Source organism: Erpetoichthys calabaricus, chromosome 1, assembly GCF_900747795.2.
Source record: "Erpetoichthys calabaricus chromosome 1, fErpCal1.3, whole genome shotgun sequence".
NCBI classification, from domain to species: Eukaryota; Metazoa; Chordata; class Cladistia; order Polypteriformes; family Polypteridae; genus Erpetoichthys; species Erpetoichthys calabaricus.
This window is the reverse complement of record NC_041394.2, coordinates 29,317,680-29,335,277: the sequence shown is the minus strand read 5'-3', so window position 1 is coordinate 29,335,277 and position 17,598 is coordinate 29,317,680. Positions and strand designations below refer to the sequence as shown.

The following is a 17,598-nucleotide window of genomic DNA, read 5'->3' as shown; positions in this document are numbered from 1 at the left end:
GACGAAAAAAAGGTCACTCCCTCAAACCTGACAGTGCGTGGGTGGGTCCTTGCCAAGTGCTCGAGCTCGTGGGCGAAGTGGTGTACTGGGTGCAGATGTCACCAAGGGGACGTCAGATGTTTCTGCATCAGGATTGGCGCCTTACTGGGGAAGGTTTGGTGCTGATGAAAGGATCGAGGCACTAGCCGACTAGGATGTAAATCAAGAACAGCTCGATTCGGCACTGGAGACTGTAGAAAGAGAAACGCCTTCTACAGACGACGCCACGCGTCCTGGACGGCCTAGATGAGACATCCGATTACCAGCTCGTTATCAACATTCTGAAGTGTCCTCGGGGGCAAGGAGCTAGTGGGGGGGCAGTGTAATGGTCTGGGAAATAAATTGCCACTGAGGCACTGTGTTCTAAAAATTAAAAAAAAAAGGGCTGCACAGAGTGCTGTGGAGAGGGGTGGACAGAGGAGACACAACTGCCACTCTTAATAAGCAGCCTCTGGGGTGCTGGGGTAGGAGGGATTTTGGAAAGGAGGTTTGGGGGAAGAGTGTGTTTGACTCTGTTTTTTTTTTTTGTTCAATGCCTGTTTATTTCTCCTGACTATATTGTTTTTGGCCAATTAAGTCAGAAGAAAAGAAATAAAACCATTGTTTGTTTTTTTTTTTTGGACAATTACCACCACTTGCTTGTGAGGTTTATTTGCCCACCTGGGAAGGGATACTACAATAGTCTTAGAGAGTCAGAGGTAGTTGGTGCCGTACTCCTGTGAAGGTCAGTAGCGTAATGAGAGATACTCCGTGACTCATTCTGATTAGTCTGCAACTCGCTCCGACAATATCAAACATGTTTGATTTGCCTTTATTCATAGGGGTGAACTGTGAATGCACGAGGGCTGACAACCAACGAATGCTCATCCGGAAGTACAATTCATATAATACAGAAACAAGGAATAAAATGTTTTGGACCTCACAAACAGAACAGAAGCTCTTCTCTCTGTCTTGTGTTTTACATACCACGACAAAATGGAAAAAATAGCAAAAGGGCTGAATTTGCAGCTTATAAGTTTCTGCAGCTGTTAACACTTTGTACAGTACCAGCTGTGTCGGGTAGCATGTTATTGGCTGTCATAAAGGGGGAAAGAAGGACTGTACTGGAAAGTTGGCATGCTGTAGGTAAATGTGAAATGGCCAGCAATTTTAAATTATTAAAATTGACATGATCTTACAACAAAGTCATGTCTCGTTGGTAAGTCTAACATGCCCCATGACTAAAAGTCATGTAATGTGACATCAGCTTAACTTGTATTGGACTGTTTTGCTGTTACGGTTAGAAGTTGGATGAGGAGAAAATACAAAATATTAAAGTTTAAGTGAACTCAAGGTATATTTAAAAGAGTAAATTAATCTGTAATTGAAGTCACACATAATGCTTCTCTGTTTTATTCATAGATGAGTTAGCATACTTGCTAATGCTTATCAACAGGAGATTATCAAATTTCAAATCTTCTACAGCATGCTCTTTTTGAGATTTTTCATTGAAAATTGAAATGTGCTGACAAATTTACAAAACAAAATCAGTACACTGGGAACAGAGTTGTTTCATGGGACAAACAGACAGACGTGGCAATTGCAGCAGATGCTTTTCACATTACTTGTGAATGCACCTACAGCTGATCTGTAGAAATCATGATAGACCATGCTAATGTACCATAGAGGCTCTAAAATCATATACAAAAAAGATGTAACAATACAAAGTCTGGTGCTTTATCAGTGGGTAAATTTAATAAACTACCACATTCAAATCTAGACATGATATTTTTTTTTGCTCGGCACACAGTGTTTGTGTCATGCATTAAATAAAAAACTGGAATTCCTACCACTTTTTATAAACAGTAAAAACATCTGACATGATGGTGTAGTGGTGAACATTGTCACCTCACAGACCCAAGTATTCTGGGTTTGACATGTGCACCCAGACTTTTATCTGTTTGAGTAGGTTTTTCTCTTAATTCTTCAGTTTTCTTCCCTTATCCCTTATGATTTGTAGGTTAGGTTCACTAGTATTTCCAAATTGTCTCTTTGTGATTGTTATTGTATGTATGTGTAGTGAGGCTTGTGATGGAGTAGTTCCCTATCTAGGGCTGCTTTCTATTTTATGCCCTAGGCTGTACGCTAGTCCCTGGTCCCCCCAGTGCTTGTAACTTGGTAAAGTAGGTTTGAGAATGTGTCATGTGTGGCACATGTGTGAAGCCCAGGAGGACCGGAGGAGGGCTCATGCCTCCTCCAGAACACGAGGGTGCGTCTGCCCTGGTTGCTTTGGGGGCCACGGGTACAGAGCTTGGAAGCTCTACCCTGTAGGGGCCCATGGTCACTGCCAGGGGGCGCCCCGATGCCTTGGGAGCCCTGGACCTCAGCACTTCCGCCACACCCGGAAGTGCTGGGGGGAAGAGGATTGGGAACACCCGGAGGACTACCGGATACACTGCCAGAGCTTCCACCACACAGGGATGTGGCTACAGAAGCCCTCAGGATGCACCTGGAGTCCATCTGGGGTGTATAAAAGGGGCCACCTCCCTCCAGTCAAGGGCAAGAGTCGGGTGGAAGAAGGACAAAGCTTGGTAGAGAGGAGTGGAGGCAGACCAGAGACTAGAAGGCATTGTGTTGTGGTCAAGGACTTGAGGGGTGATTGGTGCTGCGGCACTGGGATTGTGCACTTCCACTGTAAATAGAAATGTATAATAAACGTGTGTGTGGTGAAACCATCGTGTCTACCTGTCTGTGTCCAGGCTGTTCCCCACACATGTTATAGTTAAAGAGGTGCCTGCCCGTCAAAGTCCCAGAAAACCTGGCTCACCTTTGGTTTTTCTGAATTCCTCAATGAGGTGTTTAGCTTCCTCTTGTATCCACTCTTCAATGGTGCGCTTTCCCATTCCAAAATCCCGTAGTGTGGAAATTGAGAAGCGACGAAGTTGTTTCCAGCGTTCTCCATTGCTTAGGAACAACCCTTAACAACAGTTAGGAAAATTATTAAAGATTAATCTTACTAAAACAAAGAACTAAAAAAAAGGAAACTTTTTCTATCACACACAACACTTAAGTATTATCATATCATATCTGGGCCTGCTTAATCCTGAGCTGGGTCATTGGAAGCTGGAGCCTATCCCAGCAATCATGAGGCACAAGGAAGGATCAATCTATAAACAGGGCAGCAGCCCATCACAAAGTGAACACACTCATGTACCCTCAGCACACAACATGGCAAACTTAGCATAGATAGTCAACCTAACCTGCATGTCTTTCATCTGTGGGAGGAAACCAGAGCATCAGGATTAAACTCCACTAGACACAGCAAGGACCTGGAACGTGTAACCTGGTCTCCTTACTGTGAGGCAGCAGTGGTAGCTCTGTGCCACAATGCTGACCAACTTAAGCATATAGCCATGAGGGCAGATGTCAACTAAAGTCGACATTCAGGAGCAGAGGGTAAACAAAATCCGTAAATGTCAATAAACTCACTGTTACATTATAGGTAGACCCTCTTTTCTAGGAGAGTTAGACTCATTGTCTTGACATTGCATCTCTGCATGTGTGTCAGTAACATAAGCAATGTCTAGAATGGTATCAACATTGGGAGAGAGAGTGAAGTGGATGCACAAAGCAAAATACTCGTGTGTATTATTTATTTATTTATTGAGTATTATTGCTAAATTGGACTTTGACTTGTCAAAGTCAACATTCACTCTGGGAGGACTATACGGACATAGATCCATGGGAGGCAAACTGGTAACTGGACTTCATCAAATGACACAGTGTGCTAGTGGTCACTATGGATAGCCACTTGACTACTTTCCAGAAAGTGCCTCTTAGTTTATGATACATGAGACAAACAGGTACGTGAATTTACATAGTGTTGGGGCTCATGGAACATAAAACAGGGTGCTATTTGTCATAAATAATTTTATGTTGATTTATATATGAAACCATTGCATTCTGTGCATTTAAGAAAAATTAGCTTTTTGAAAAAATAGTCAGCCCTGGGACAAAAGGGAAAAAATAATTAGCCCTAAAAGAGTTAAGAATGTAAATATCTGCTAAAGAAGATGGTAATCCAAAGCCACTGTGACTAACCACCATAGATTTGATTTGAGGTCCACTAAATGATTTTTTGAAGTCTGAATGATTCCTAGTGCAGAAACATTCTTCTCTTGGATTCCGTTCCACATCCCAAATGTGTGCAAATCAGATTAATTGGTGAATCTGAATTAGCCATTGTGAGTGAGGGCAAACATAGATATGAGACAGACCAGTGTTGCATCCGAGTTTGAATTTTTGCCATGTACAAAATAATGCCAAGATGAAATCCAGCTCTCTAACACTCTTTGATCATATTTAAACACTGGATAAAGAAGTATGGAAGTGAATGTTTTGATAAAACTAGTATTGTTTTTCTTCTATTTATATTTGCATACACTGGTTTTCTTTCTTGTTTTTTCCATTTAAATGCCTAATTCTCAGATTGTGTTTTTACCATTTTCAGTTTCGTTATTGACCCCACAGTTTAGTTGGAGATATTGTTAATATGGCTTTCCACTGCATTTTAGAGTCATTTAGACTTTCTAGGTACATTTTCCAGGGTTCAATTTATAGAGTTTACTTTAGTATTTAACACAACAATATCAGAGTTTCTTCATAGCAAACTCTTCAGTATGAACTTGGAATGTGACCCATATTTTTAGGTCTATTACTTTTTGGGAAACAGACATCTGGCAGTGAAGCTAGGAAAATATCAACCAGAGTCCTTAACGTGGAGCATGGGGTCATGTCGGAGTCTTTTCTCTCGCAAAACTTCCAATGATGCATCTGTAAAACAGCCAAACTCTCTTAAGGACACTCCTCTAATTGGAGACAAGGTGCCATATTGAATGAAGGTGGATCAGATTGTCAGGTGATATTTCCTGAATACACTTTAAAACATGAAAACAGTTATGTCACCCTTAATCAGACAACCATGTTCATAAATAGTGTCTCTATCAAAAGATTAGAATCATTTAAATTGGTACTACTATTACACTAGGAGATGGGATGAAAACATAACATCTCTCATTGAAAAACTTTAAGAGCAAATGTTTTTAATTTTCCAACTTAAAATTGTTAACCTGTCCTGATCAGTGCATATCTATATTTATAAAACTGTCAATAAAATTATCCTCATCTTCTCCTTAATGTTTAGTTTGGTATTGCATCTGATCAATAAAAACATAAGTTGTAATGTTATGTTCATACAAACAAGGAAGTAATGTGACAAAACTAATTGTGGTGGAGTCAATACTGAGGTGAAAAGCAAAATCCTTTGGTCATATTGCTAGGGGCTCCACTGGTGAAGAATGTGTTTAAATCATGGAAGACAGCTGGAGAAAGAAATGGAAAAGAAGAAGGTCGTGGTGGATAGATGATATGGAAGAAGTGACAGTCAGCTGATATGTGAAAATAAACATAAAAAAATGGCAGAGACATTTCCAGTTTTAAGATACCAAAGACCTCATGCAGTTTGGTTTTGTGCAGTGGCAATTGCAGTAAAACCACATCTGTTCATCAGCTAATTGTAGAACCGTGGCCATATTGTAGAAGTGGAGTCAGACAAGCCAGACACACTCAGAGACCTGGAGATCACTGCCAACTAGCCGCCTCCCCTCTACTGGCCATTCTACAGCTGAGTCAGTGTTGGGCCAGCCAATCTGATGAAAGAACTCTTCTACCCCATGATTCCAGTATTCTGTTTTCTGAGACTTACAGGTCTATATCTAACCTTTCTTTTCTTTCAAAGGTTCTTGAGAAGGTAGTGGTCTCTGAGGTATAGGTATGTATGCTTAAGTATGAAAACTGCTCTTCTTACAGTTGTAGTCCTCTCTGCTGACTCTGGCCTGGTCCCAATTCTACTCCTCATTGATTTCAGTACTGCCTTTCATATGGTTATTGATAACATTCTATACTCACGTCTTCAGTTTCTACTTGGAATTTTGATACTGATTTACCCAGGTTCATATCCTACCCTACTCACAGGGCACATTTAATTTCTATTGGAAAAAATTTAGCCTTACACAGCTCTGATTTCTCCAGGCCTTCCTCAAGGATATTTTAGTTCATCTCTTTTTACCATCTGTTTGCTTCCCCTGGACTCTATCAATTATCATCATAATTTACACTTTCATTTCAATGCAGATGACACTCAGATATATCACCCATGCCACTGGTCCCTTTCCATCTTCTTCTCTGATAAGCGGCATCCGTGATATTAAAATCTGGACGGCAACTAATTTTTATGTAAATCAGGATAAGACCAAGATAATGTTGATAAGATCAAGAGCTGCTCTTTCAAACATCAGAGAATTTTCTCTCAAATTAGATAGTACTACAGCGACTCCTTCTAGTAGTGATCTTGCTCTTTTTGATTCCACGCTTTCTTTCCAGGCACATATTAACACCTTAGTTAAAGCTATGTTCTATCAAATAAGTAATATTACCAGTCTATGTTCTTCATTAAATTTTATGATTCAAAAAAACTAATTCATGCTTTTATTGCCTAATATCTGAACCTGATACACAGGTCTCCCTACCAAATCTCTCAATAAATTGCAATAAATCTAAAACCCAGCAGCTAGGCAACTCACCCATACCAAGAAATAAGCACATATCAGTCCTGTACTTTTCCAGTTTCAAAATTACCTTTCATCCATTTCCAAAGATGCTTATCCTCAGCAAGTTTGTGGGCAAGCAGGAGTCTTTCCAAGCAAACATTGGGCAAAAGGCAGGAAGAATCTTTGGACAAGGTGCCAGTCCATCACAGGATGAGCACCCTCATTTAATAGAAAAGTGGTTTCCCTATGCAATCATTCTGAAGAACTACTTTGACACCTTCATTTTAAAGAGTGTAGGGCTACATCACATGACCAAGTGATGCACTTAGCCCACTCAGGCTGTAGGATTTGAAAAAGAAATTCTAACTTGCCTGCAGCAGGCTGGCACCCTGCCCAGGGTTTGTTTCCTGTCTTTCACCCTATGTTGGCTGGGATTGGCTCCAGCAGACCCCCGTGACTCTGTAGGTTGGATAATGGATGGATGGATTTTAACTTGCCCACCCAAGTACAGTCAATTTAAATGTAGGAAGTGAGTGATTTTTAAGTTTGACAATATCAGTAAGGTACTTTATTTACCTTACCTATCTCTGTTGTAGGAGGGGATCTCTGGACTTTAGACTTCTGTCACAGTAACTGAAGAACACGTATTTGAAGGAACAGCATAACACAACTTGTTAATAAACACAAGGATTACAGAAATATGATAAATGCAGATATATATAACTGGAATTGAAAAAAAAATGCTTTAATAACGTTTACTTATTGAAACTTTAGTCTCCTTCAAAGTACTCTCCATGTGAATGAATGCACTTGTCCCAACAGTTTTCCAATGGTGGAAACATTTTTGGAATTGCTGAAGAGGAATTTTGTCCAATGCCTGCAGCGATTTTTCTTTGACTTCCTCCACGGTTACAAAACACTTTCCTTTGAGTTCTTTTTTCATATGCAGGGACAAGAAAAAGTCGCACAGAGCAAGATCAGGCAAGTAAGGAAGATGGCAAGAACTCCTAGACACACAAGTCAATTCAGAAATCTCTTCAATACTGCGAAGATGATCTTCATAAATTGCATTGTGAACTTTTTCAAGATTTTCAGCATTCCTAATTGTGGAAGATCAGCCAGATCTTGATTGGTCTTCAAGTGACATTTCCCCTTGTTTCAAATGTGAAAACCACTCATAGACCTGTATTTTACTTAAAGCTTCATATTTAAAAGCAGTCTCATGCATCACTACAGTTTCAGCAGCTGTTTTCCATAAGAGAAAAAAAATTAATGCAAACTCGCTATTCTTTATGATCACCCATCACAAAAATTGCAGAACACGTTTAATAAGCACCAAGAAAAACCGACACGTAATGCTGTACAAACAATACAGAGCAACGCCACCTGACAGGCTGCCACATGTATGCTGCACCTAGCGACAAAATTCGCAAATAAGTCTATATTGTGCGCCAGATACAGATTCCAGTTATTTTTGAGTACCCTTTCGTATATATATTGACATATATGATTGGATGCAGACAGACTAGACAACCACATGACATATAGGCTGGCTGTTTACTGGTATTTAGAGTTCTGCTTTATCTTGGCACAAATACTGTAAACAACTTTATGATACCAAGTCTTTAAAGATGATGTCCAATGATGTGAGGAGTTTTTGCTTTGTTGAGTAGTTTGGGTTCAAGTGGTGGGTTCTTCATGCATTGGAGTGCACTCTTTCTCTTTGCTGCATGATCTTTGTCAGTGCAGTGCTGCTGCTTCCTCAGCTTGGGTTCTGCTGTCTTTTGCTACTTCATGGAAAAAAAGGCATTGATCATTCTGGCCTAAGAGTCTAGATACTCAGGTTTCCATCTTTAAGTCATGTCAGCTTCTCAGCCTTGTCAGACGACTGGCACACAGCTTTGGCTTGACAGACTGGTTCTCTGCTTTTGGCTTTTTAGTTTCAGAAAAGATTTTAGAAAGTCATTTTGGAAAATGTACACAGAGTGCCCCTGGGAAAAGTCCCAGAGTTTTCTTAGATTCCCTAGAGAACTTCAGTGAGTGTGTTCAATTCCCAATTCTCCAAGCTTCTTTTTGCTTTGCGCCATAGTCTGATGTTCTTTCTTCTTCCTTTCAGTGATGGAGTGCATGTGGTTTTAAAGGAAGGTTGAACCTTCTCCTGATTATATTAAAGTTACTTCCCGTTACAAAATCAGTGTCTTGTAATAGGTGAGTCATTCTGTCCATTCTAGTTATCATTCCTTGTATTACAGGTCTTTGTTCTTACTTGAGTCCATTTCACACCTTCTAGCTCAAGAGGTCTGTAGATGGGCCTCTGTAGAGATGTCAGTTTAACTCTAATTTAACACCTTTCTTATCTGATGAAATCCAGGGAGGTCCTGGTATAAGCTGGAGTTCATCACTTATTTTGGAATGCAAGTGGAGGATGGCATAGCTGGATGCTTGAGTCCCTGTTAAATTTGCTTTCTTAACAGGCCTAATGTGCCACTTAAACACAACAGAATGGGCAACACCCATGTTTGCCCTACAAGTCTCTTTCTGAGGAACAAATAAAAAATCAAAAGAAGAATGAGAGGTGTAAACAGTGATACAGCTTGCTTTGTTGGAAGCCAACCAGCAGACTTTTGCAAGAAAGGGAGGGAGATTAAATCAAATGAATTGGACAACCTCCCGTCGAGAAAAGTGGGTAAGATAAACATGTAACAGCTGTGAAGTGAGTATAGAGTGAAAGAAAAAATGAGACCAGGAACCAATTCAGCACAAATATAATCCATCCATCCATCCATTTTCCAACCCGCTGAATCTGAACACAGGGTCACGGGGGTCTGCTGGAGCCAATCCCAGCCAACACAGGGCACAAGGCAGGAACCAATCCCGGGCAGGGTGCCAACCCACCGCAGCAAATATAATCCAGGTTTGCAAAAAATACAGACTCAATTTACCTGAGTTACTTGAAGAACCAGTATTGTAGCTCATGAACAACATTTCTTAATTAAATGTGGTCACTCAGGTAATTTGTTTGCTTTCTGAAAGGTTCTCTACAACTCATTAAACACATTCTACCTTTCTTCTGTTAACTACAAAAGTTTTTAATACCAAATAGATCTATCCTACAAAAACAGTTGAAACAAAAATGAATTTTAGATGTACCGTACATTAAATCAACAGGGACATAAGAAACACACACTCACACACACAGGAGGTAGCTTGCAGAGAATTTAATAAAGGTGATGAATTTATTCTTCAGATTGATGCCATTGTCGAACAAGTTTTGGCTTCCAGAACCATCCACATGAACATTCCAGCAAAAACCTATACTTTTTGTGATCTGAAACAGGCTCCATAAATAATTACAAATAGATAAGAACAGATTTGTGAAAGATCAGTGGGATCCAGGCTTTAAAAGGACCCTTGCTGAATTCCATAATAGTCTAAGGTAAGGTTGTCTTTGACTTGTTATGCAATATTTCCTTAATGAGGTAGCTTGGTGTGTGAAAAATTTCCTTTGTGTGAGAAAAAAGTTCTACAAAGCAGCAATTTTTGAGCACCAGTATTTGCAGTGCATTACTGTAGACAGCACAAAAAACATCACACATATATATATGATTGTTTACTGTATTGCATATTTACTGTTAAGCATCAAAAAATTAATGGAACTGATATAACAACTTTTTTAAATAAAAGGTTTATTTTTACTGAAAATGTCATTGAATATTCAAACAGTTTCTCTTCTGACATTTTCTGCCTTCCATAAGTTATAAACTCTATCAACATTAACAATCTGTTCTTAATTGAAAGTGTTTAATCCCATCACGTTTTCCAAATGTTCTTCATCTAAGGTTTTGTTTTTATACCTTATATCTATATATATAATTCACTAAGCCAGAAGACAAGTAGCCGACCATGGAAAGCACGCCGGAAGGGGCGTGGATTCACTAAACCACCGACAAGTAAGACGCCAATGGCGCACACAGGAAGGAGCCACGCCCACCAACTCTTAGACCAGGGGTAGGCAACGTCGGTCCTGGAGTGCCACAGTATGTGCAGGTTTTTGTTCCAACCCAGTTCCTTAATGAGAACTCAATTATTGCTGATGAAGCACATATTGCTTAAGTGACATTTTAATGCTTCATTTTAGTGGTCTCGCTTGTTAAGGTTCTCCAACCTTAATTGCTTATTTCAATCTTAAACTGCTGCATTCAGTGTTTTAATTGCTCCTTATTAGCAATAAGATGTAAAACAGGGGTAGGCAATGTCGGTCCTGGTGAGCCGCAGTGGCTACAGGTTTTCATTCCAACCCAATTGCTTAATTAGAAACCAATCATTGCCAATCTCAGACCTTATTTAATTTTATGGCTTGTTAGTCTGTGCAATGTAAGGCTTTTATATCGTAGATTTTTTTCCTTTCCAAGGATATCATCCAAATGATTTGAAGCCTAAAACAGATCATTTTCAGTCTGTCACATTTTTCTATTAAGTGTTTTATTAAATCAAACCGTGCATGATGAACACACACAGATGTAATTGGAAAAAAGCTAGCTGGAGAACTGCTGGCTGCTTTGTCTTTTACATCTTATTGCTAATAAGGAGCAATTAAAACACTGAATGCAGCAGTTTAAGATTGAAATAAGCAATGAAGGTTGGAGAACCTTAACAAGCGAGACCACTAAAATGAAGCATTAAAATGTCACTTAAGCAGTATGTGCTTCATCAGCAATAATTGAGTTCTCGTTAAGGAACTGGGTTGGAACAAAAACCTCCACATACTGTGGCACTCCAGGACCGACGTTGCCTACCCCTGTCTTAGACCATTGGATACGACGAAAGAATCACAGAGCCACGCCCACCAACTCGGACGCGACACCAAGGGAAACATGCCGTCATTTCTGTTTGTCTGTGCCACAGTACACTTGCAGCTCTGAGCCATGTTGACTTTTCATTAGTCAACCTCAGTGGAACCTTGGTTCACACACAGGCAGCGCGATAGAGAGAGCCGCGCACACACAGGCAGCGCCAGAGAGACAGAGGGGCGTGCACACACACACACACACACACACACAGAGAGGCAACGCCAGAGAGAGACAGAGGCACACACAGGCAGCGCAAGAGAGAGCCGCGCAATCCTTTAAAACTGAAGTTAAAACACAATGAAGGAAGCAGTCTTTAAAAACCAATAAGCCCTGTGCCTCTTTTTCATTAGCGTCTCACCTGCTTCGAGCCCTGCAACAGTCGAGACGCTCTCTCTGCAGCTGACCTTCTCTGTGCCCGACTCCACTACTGTCAGTCGCCTGATTAAAAATGGCCTTTTGAAGGTGAGCTATGGACCCGCTATACCACAGGAACACATTGCCTTTGAGCCTGCTCTCGCTCACTCTTAACGTACCGGCTTTCTCTCTCTCTCCTCACTCGCTCGCTCACACACTACACAGGGGAGAAATGCCCGAAGCAGAGAGACAGAGGGGGTGGGGGCTCGCGTGCTGCTGAGAGAGAGAGGGAGAGGGGGGGCTGGGGAGGCTCGCGTGCTGCTGAGAGAGGGGGGAGGGGGCTCGCGTGCTGCTGAGAGAGAGAGAGAGGGGGGGTGGGGAGGCTCGTGTGCTGCTGAGAGAGAGGGGGGGCTGGGAAGGCTCGTGTGCTGCTGAGAGAGGGGGAGGGGGCTCGCGTGCTGCTGAGATAGAGAGAGGGGGGCTGGGGAGGCTCGCGTGCTGCTGAGAGAGGGGGGGCTCGCATGCTGCTGAGAGAGAGAGAGAGGGGGTGGGGAGGCTCGGGTGATGCTGAGAGAGAGGGGGGGGCTGGGGAGGCTCGTGTGCTGCTGAGGGAGGGGGAGGGGGCTCGCATGCTGCTGAGAAAGAGAGAGAGAGAGGGGGGGTGGGGAGGCTCGGGTGCTGCTGAGAGAGAGGGGGGCTGGGGAGGCTCATGTGCTGCTGAGGGAGGGGGAGGGGGCTCGCATGCTGCTGAGAGAGAGAGAGAGGGGTGGGGAGGCTCGGGTGCTGCTGAGAGAGGGGGGGGGCGGGGGAGGCTCGCGTGCTGCTGAGAGAGGGGGGGCTCGCATGCTGCTGAGAGAGAGAGAGAGAGAGAGGGGGTGGGGAGGCTCGGGTGCTGCTGAGAGAGAGGGGGGGCTGGGGAGGCTCGTGTGCTGCTGAGGGAGGGGGAGGGGGCTCGCATGCTGCTGAGAAAGAGAGAGAGAGGGGGGGTGGGGAGGCTCGGGTGCTGCTGAGAGAGAGAGGGGGGGCTGGGAAGGCTCGTGTGCTGCTGAGAGAGGGGGAGGGGGCTCACGTGCTGCTGAGAGAGAGAGAGGGGGGGCTGGGGAGGCTCACGTGCTTCTGAGAGAGGGGGAGGGGGCTTGCGTGCTGCTGAGAGAGAGAGAGAGGGAGAGGGGGGGGCTGGGGAGGCTCGCGTGCTGCTGAGAGAGAGGGGGGCTGGGAAGACTCGTGTGCGGCTGAGAGAGAGAGAGAGGGGGGGTGGGGAGGCTCACGTGCTGCTGAGAAAGGGGGAGGGGGCTTGCGTGCTGCTGAGATAGAGGGGGGGCTGGGGAGGCTCACGTGCTGCTGAGAGAGAGAGGGGGGGCTGGGGAGGCTCACGTGCTGCTGAGAGAGGGGGAGGGGGCTCGCGTGCTGCTGAGATAGAGAGAGGGGGGGCTGGGGAGGCTCACGTGCTGCTGAGAGAGAGAGGGGGGGCTGGGGAGGCTCGTGTGCTGCTGAGAGAGGGGGAGGGGGCTCGCGTGCTGCTGAGAGAGAGAGAGAGAGAGAGAGGGGGCTCGCATGCTAGTGAGAGAGAGAGGGGGGGGCTGGGGAGGCTCACGTGCTGCTGAGAGAGAGAGGGGGGGCTGGGGAGGCTCGTGTGCTGCTGAGAGAGGGGGAGGGGGCTCGCGTGCTGCTGAGAGAGAGAGAGAGAGAGAGGGGGCTCGCATGCTGCTGAGAGAGAGAGGGGGGGGGGCTGGGGAGGCTCACGTGCTGCTGAGAGAGAGAGCCTGCGCATGCACTGCACATGCCATGCAGCTGAGCAGGGAGCCTGGGTGTTTATGTCAGTGTTATTCAATGTTTTTACTATTACACTGTGCATTCTATGGTGTAATAATCTATATATATAAAAATGGAATGGGTGGGTCGTCGGGTGGGCCTTTTTTTCATTCCGTTGAAAGACACGCCCTACTCACTGGACAGTTAAAAACACCAATCAAACTAATGATGACATCAAGTATTACCCAATCAAAAGTAGGAAAGGAGGCATCTTCATAAAATGCGTGTGGGATGATTTGCATGAGACGCTGCTTTAAAAAAAAAATGATAAAAAAAATACGGGATAAATCCCGTCCAGTATTGATTCAAAACGGGACGCGCAATTTCATTCTCAAACGCGGCACGATTCCGTATTTTAAAGGACGGGTGGCAACCCTACAGTGCCAGGTAACCACCCATACAATCACATTGTGATTCAGACTAGGAATGCAATGAATGTAATTACCCCGATCTACATACAAGGCGAAAGTCTTGCAACATTCAAAGATGATGGTTTGGGATAAGTACACCATACAACATAAAAGAGCTTATGAAGCCTTGAACCGAAAAAAACAACATCTCAGAGATCGTAAAAAAAAAAATAGGAGCTAATGTCGTTTTACTCGCTGTAGATTTTAGTCAAACATTACCAGTTATTTCACGAGGGAGACCAGCACATCAACTCAACGCGTGTTTAAAATCCATGCTTCTCCCACGCTAGGTTATATGTCGCGTGTTCTCGGGTAGGTGCACCAAAAAATGTATACATTTAAGCATGTAATGGGCAAACAAAAAATGAGGTATACCCGAAGGCACAGCAGTAGTACTTAATGTAACTTTACTTCTTAAATGTTAATGTTTTACTGTTTAATAATTTATACGCTTCTTATATGTTGTTCAAATTCTTTTATCAAAATACCACTGACAGCGCAATGCACGATAACATCGAGTGAATACACCATACACATCCGCCCACGGCTGCCCTGCTGTGCGCAGATAGGACTTGATTGTACAATAAAATAAAATAAAGATAAAAAGACTAAAACAATCATCACCCATAAAGCGGATAGTAGACGTGACGTACTATATGTGTACCACATTTCAAGTGTATAGGTGCAACGGTTTGCGAGCTACAGGTCATTTAAAATCCTGGACAGACACACAAATTGCCACGGTAGCAAATTACAGAAGAAGATTTTACTGTTTAATAATTTATATTTATATGAAATGTGCTTCTTATATATTACTTCATATTCTCATATGATAATGATGTTAATGTTTATATTGATTTCTGTGTTATTAAAACTGCATGTATGTGTGTATATGTATATATATATATATATATATACTAGCAAAATACCCGCGCTTCGCAGCGGAGAAGTAGTGTGTTAAAGAGGTTATGAAAAAAAAAGGAAACATTTTAAAAATAACGTAACATGATTGTCAATGAAAGCCCGTTTCACTCAGTAAGTCTTATGTGTGTGTTTATGTATGTGTGTGTATATATATGTACATGTGTATATGTATATATGTATATATATGTATATGTATATAAATGTTTATGTGTGTGTGTATATTATATATATAATATATATATATATATATATATCTATATATATATATATATATAGATAAAAGACAGCAACAGTTATAACAATGACAACACAATTACATTGACAATCATGTTACGTTATTTTTAAAATGTTTCCTTTTTTTTTCATAACCTCTTTAACACACTACTTCTCCGCTGCGAAGCGCGGGTATTTTGCTATATATATATATATATATATATATATGAGCTGTATATACCCGGCGTTGCCCGGGGCAGAAGTAACCTAATCGGTCAAACAGTTACATATATAAAAAAACCGAACCTAATCGGACAAACAGCTTCATATATACAGAAGCGAACCTAATCGGACAAACAGCTAATCTATATACATAAGCAAACCTAATTGGTCAAACAGTTACATAAATACAAAAGCAAACCTAATCGATGAAACAGCTTCATATATACAGAAGCGAACCTAATTGGTCAAACAGTTATGCATGTGCAGAATAATTTTACAAAGATTATGCGTGTTAACAATCATTAAAAAGAAAAGATTGAGGAACTCTTCTTCTATATGTGATGAAGCTGGATGAAGCTGACTTGACGAAGACGTAGGTGGCATACATTGGTTTTTCTAAAACAGAAGAAAAAAATGAGTATCTATTATTATTTTAAATTAGAATGAAAATGAGAACCTTGATTAGAGATAGATTATCCGTATTAAAATATGTGCATGAATAAAGTTTTGCTAACTCTCTAGCAAAAGTTTATTCATACAAATTGGCATGGGATGGCTTTGTGAAAAAGTAAAAATTAGATAAAAATAAATTGAGAATGCGTACTTCCATTTGACTGAGATTATGTGTAATGATGAAAAAAAAAGTTTAGTATGTTTTTTTTTCCATACGGGAAGGATGTAAAACCTTACATAGGCACCCTTCAGCCCGTACTGAAGGGTAGTGTCAGATTCTTACTGACTAAAAAACACCCTTTTTATTCCACAGCTACCCCAAAAACCACTATTAGGCATTACTTTGGGGTGGCAGTAGTTTAGTTATGAAACAGCTGGGTCCTGAAAAAAATCTGTCTGATTAGTGGCTTCATCACATATAGAAGAACAGTTCCTCAATCTTTTCTTTTTAATGATTGTTAACACGCATAATGTTTGTAAAATCATCTGCACATGCATAACTGTTGACCAATTAGGTTCGCTTCTGTATATATGAAGCTGTTTGATCGATTAGGTTTGATTTTGTATTTATGTAACTGTTTGACCAATTAGGTTTGCTTATGTATATAGATTAGCTGTTTGTCCGATTAGGTTCGGTTTTTTTATATATGTAACTGTTTGACCGATTAGGTTTACTTTGGTATATATGTAAGTGTTTGACCGATTAGGTTACTTCTGCCCCGGGCAACGCCGGGTATATACAGCTCGTTAACTATATTTGTGCTTAAAAATCTTTAAAAAAATATATTTACATACAGTTCGTATGGTCTGGAATGGATTAATTGTATTTACATGCAATCCTATGGGGGAAATTGCTTCGGTTCACGACCAAATCAGTTTACGACCAGAGGTTTGGAACGAATTATGGTTGTGAACCGAGGTTCCACTGTATATTGAGTCTAGAAAACATGATCAGCAAGTCTTTGATAGGCTGCAACAAAATGATAAAAGAACGGGCACATTTTTTTCTCACAAGCTGGGTGGGTGTTAGTTAGTTAATTAGTTACTCGAAGGATTTCAAGATTTAATATGCACAAGCGGTAACACTGCAAAAGCAGCCCAAACCAGAAAAGACTGCTGGCAAAAAGTGGCTGACAAATTAAACGCGTGTGCATTGTACTTACTGAAAGCGGTGTTACGGATTTTGCAAATGTTCATTTTTTCCCTTTGCTTAAAAAACATTTAAAAAGCGGCGTGATTATGCAGCGTGTTGGTATGTAGTGTGTAAAACAGTTTGTCGTGGATAATTTGCCTTTTACTTTAACACGAAGACAATTTCCTGTTAGATTTGCCTTTGCGATGACAATTGATAAGGCACAGGGCCAAACTTTCAAAAAGATGTGCATGTATCTGCCAAAACCAGTTTTCAGTCACGGACAGTTGTATGTTGCTCTCTCCAGAGTTCCATCTTTTCATTCACTTACTGGTATGCCTGCAGGAACACGTGCAGCGAGCGACACACACACGCATACAGGCGCGGGAGAGAGAGAGAGCGCTGGACGCATAAGAATAATAATACTTCATTACATTGATATACCGGTGTTTTCAGTATTCAAAGCGCTATCCACACAGGGAGAAACCGGGAAGCGAACCCAAAATCTTCCACAGTCTCCTTACTGCAAAACAGCAGCACTACCATTGCGCTACAAGGCAGTTAAAGAATGCACTGCCCTCGATTTTGTTTTCACTTCTGTT

General features: G+C 41.8%; 1 protein-coding gene across 2 annotated transcripts in view; it reads right to left on the bottom strand.

Annotated features, from left to right (window-relative positions):
- The window catches only part of LOC114648030 (cytochrome P450 2C20-like), a 115,700-nt gene that overhangs the window by 74,780 nt on the left and 23,322 nt on the right, over window positions 1–17,598 (bottom strand). The window contains exon 3 of one of the 2 annotated variants that reach the window (XM_028796813.2): window positions 2,846–2,995. The exons of the other annotated variant lie outside the window; for it this stretch is intronic. Within the exon in view, the coding sequence (XP_028652646.1) occupies window positions 2,846–2,995 (150 nt within the window). The remainder of the gene's footprint in view (window positions 1–2,845; window positions 2,996–17,598) is intronic. 2 annotated transcript variants of the gene reach the window in all.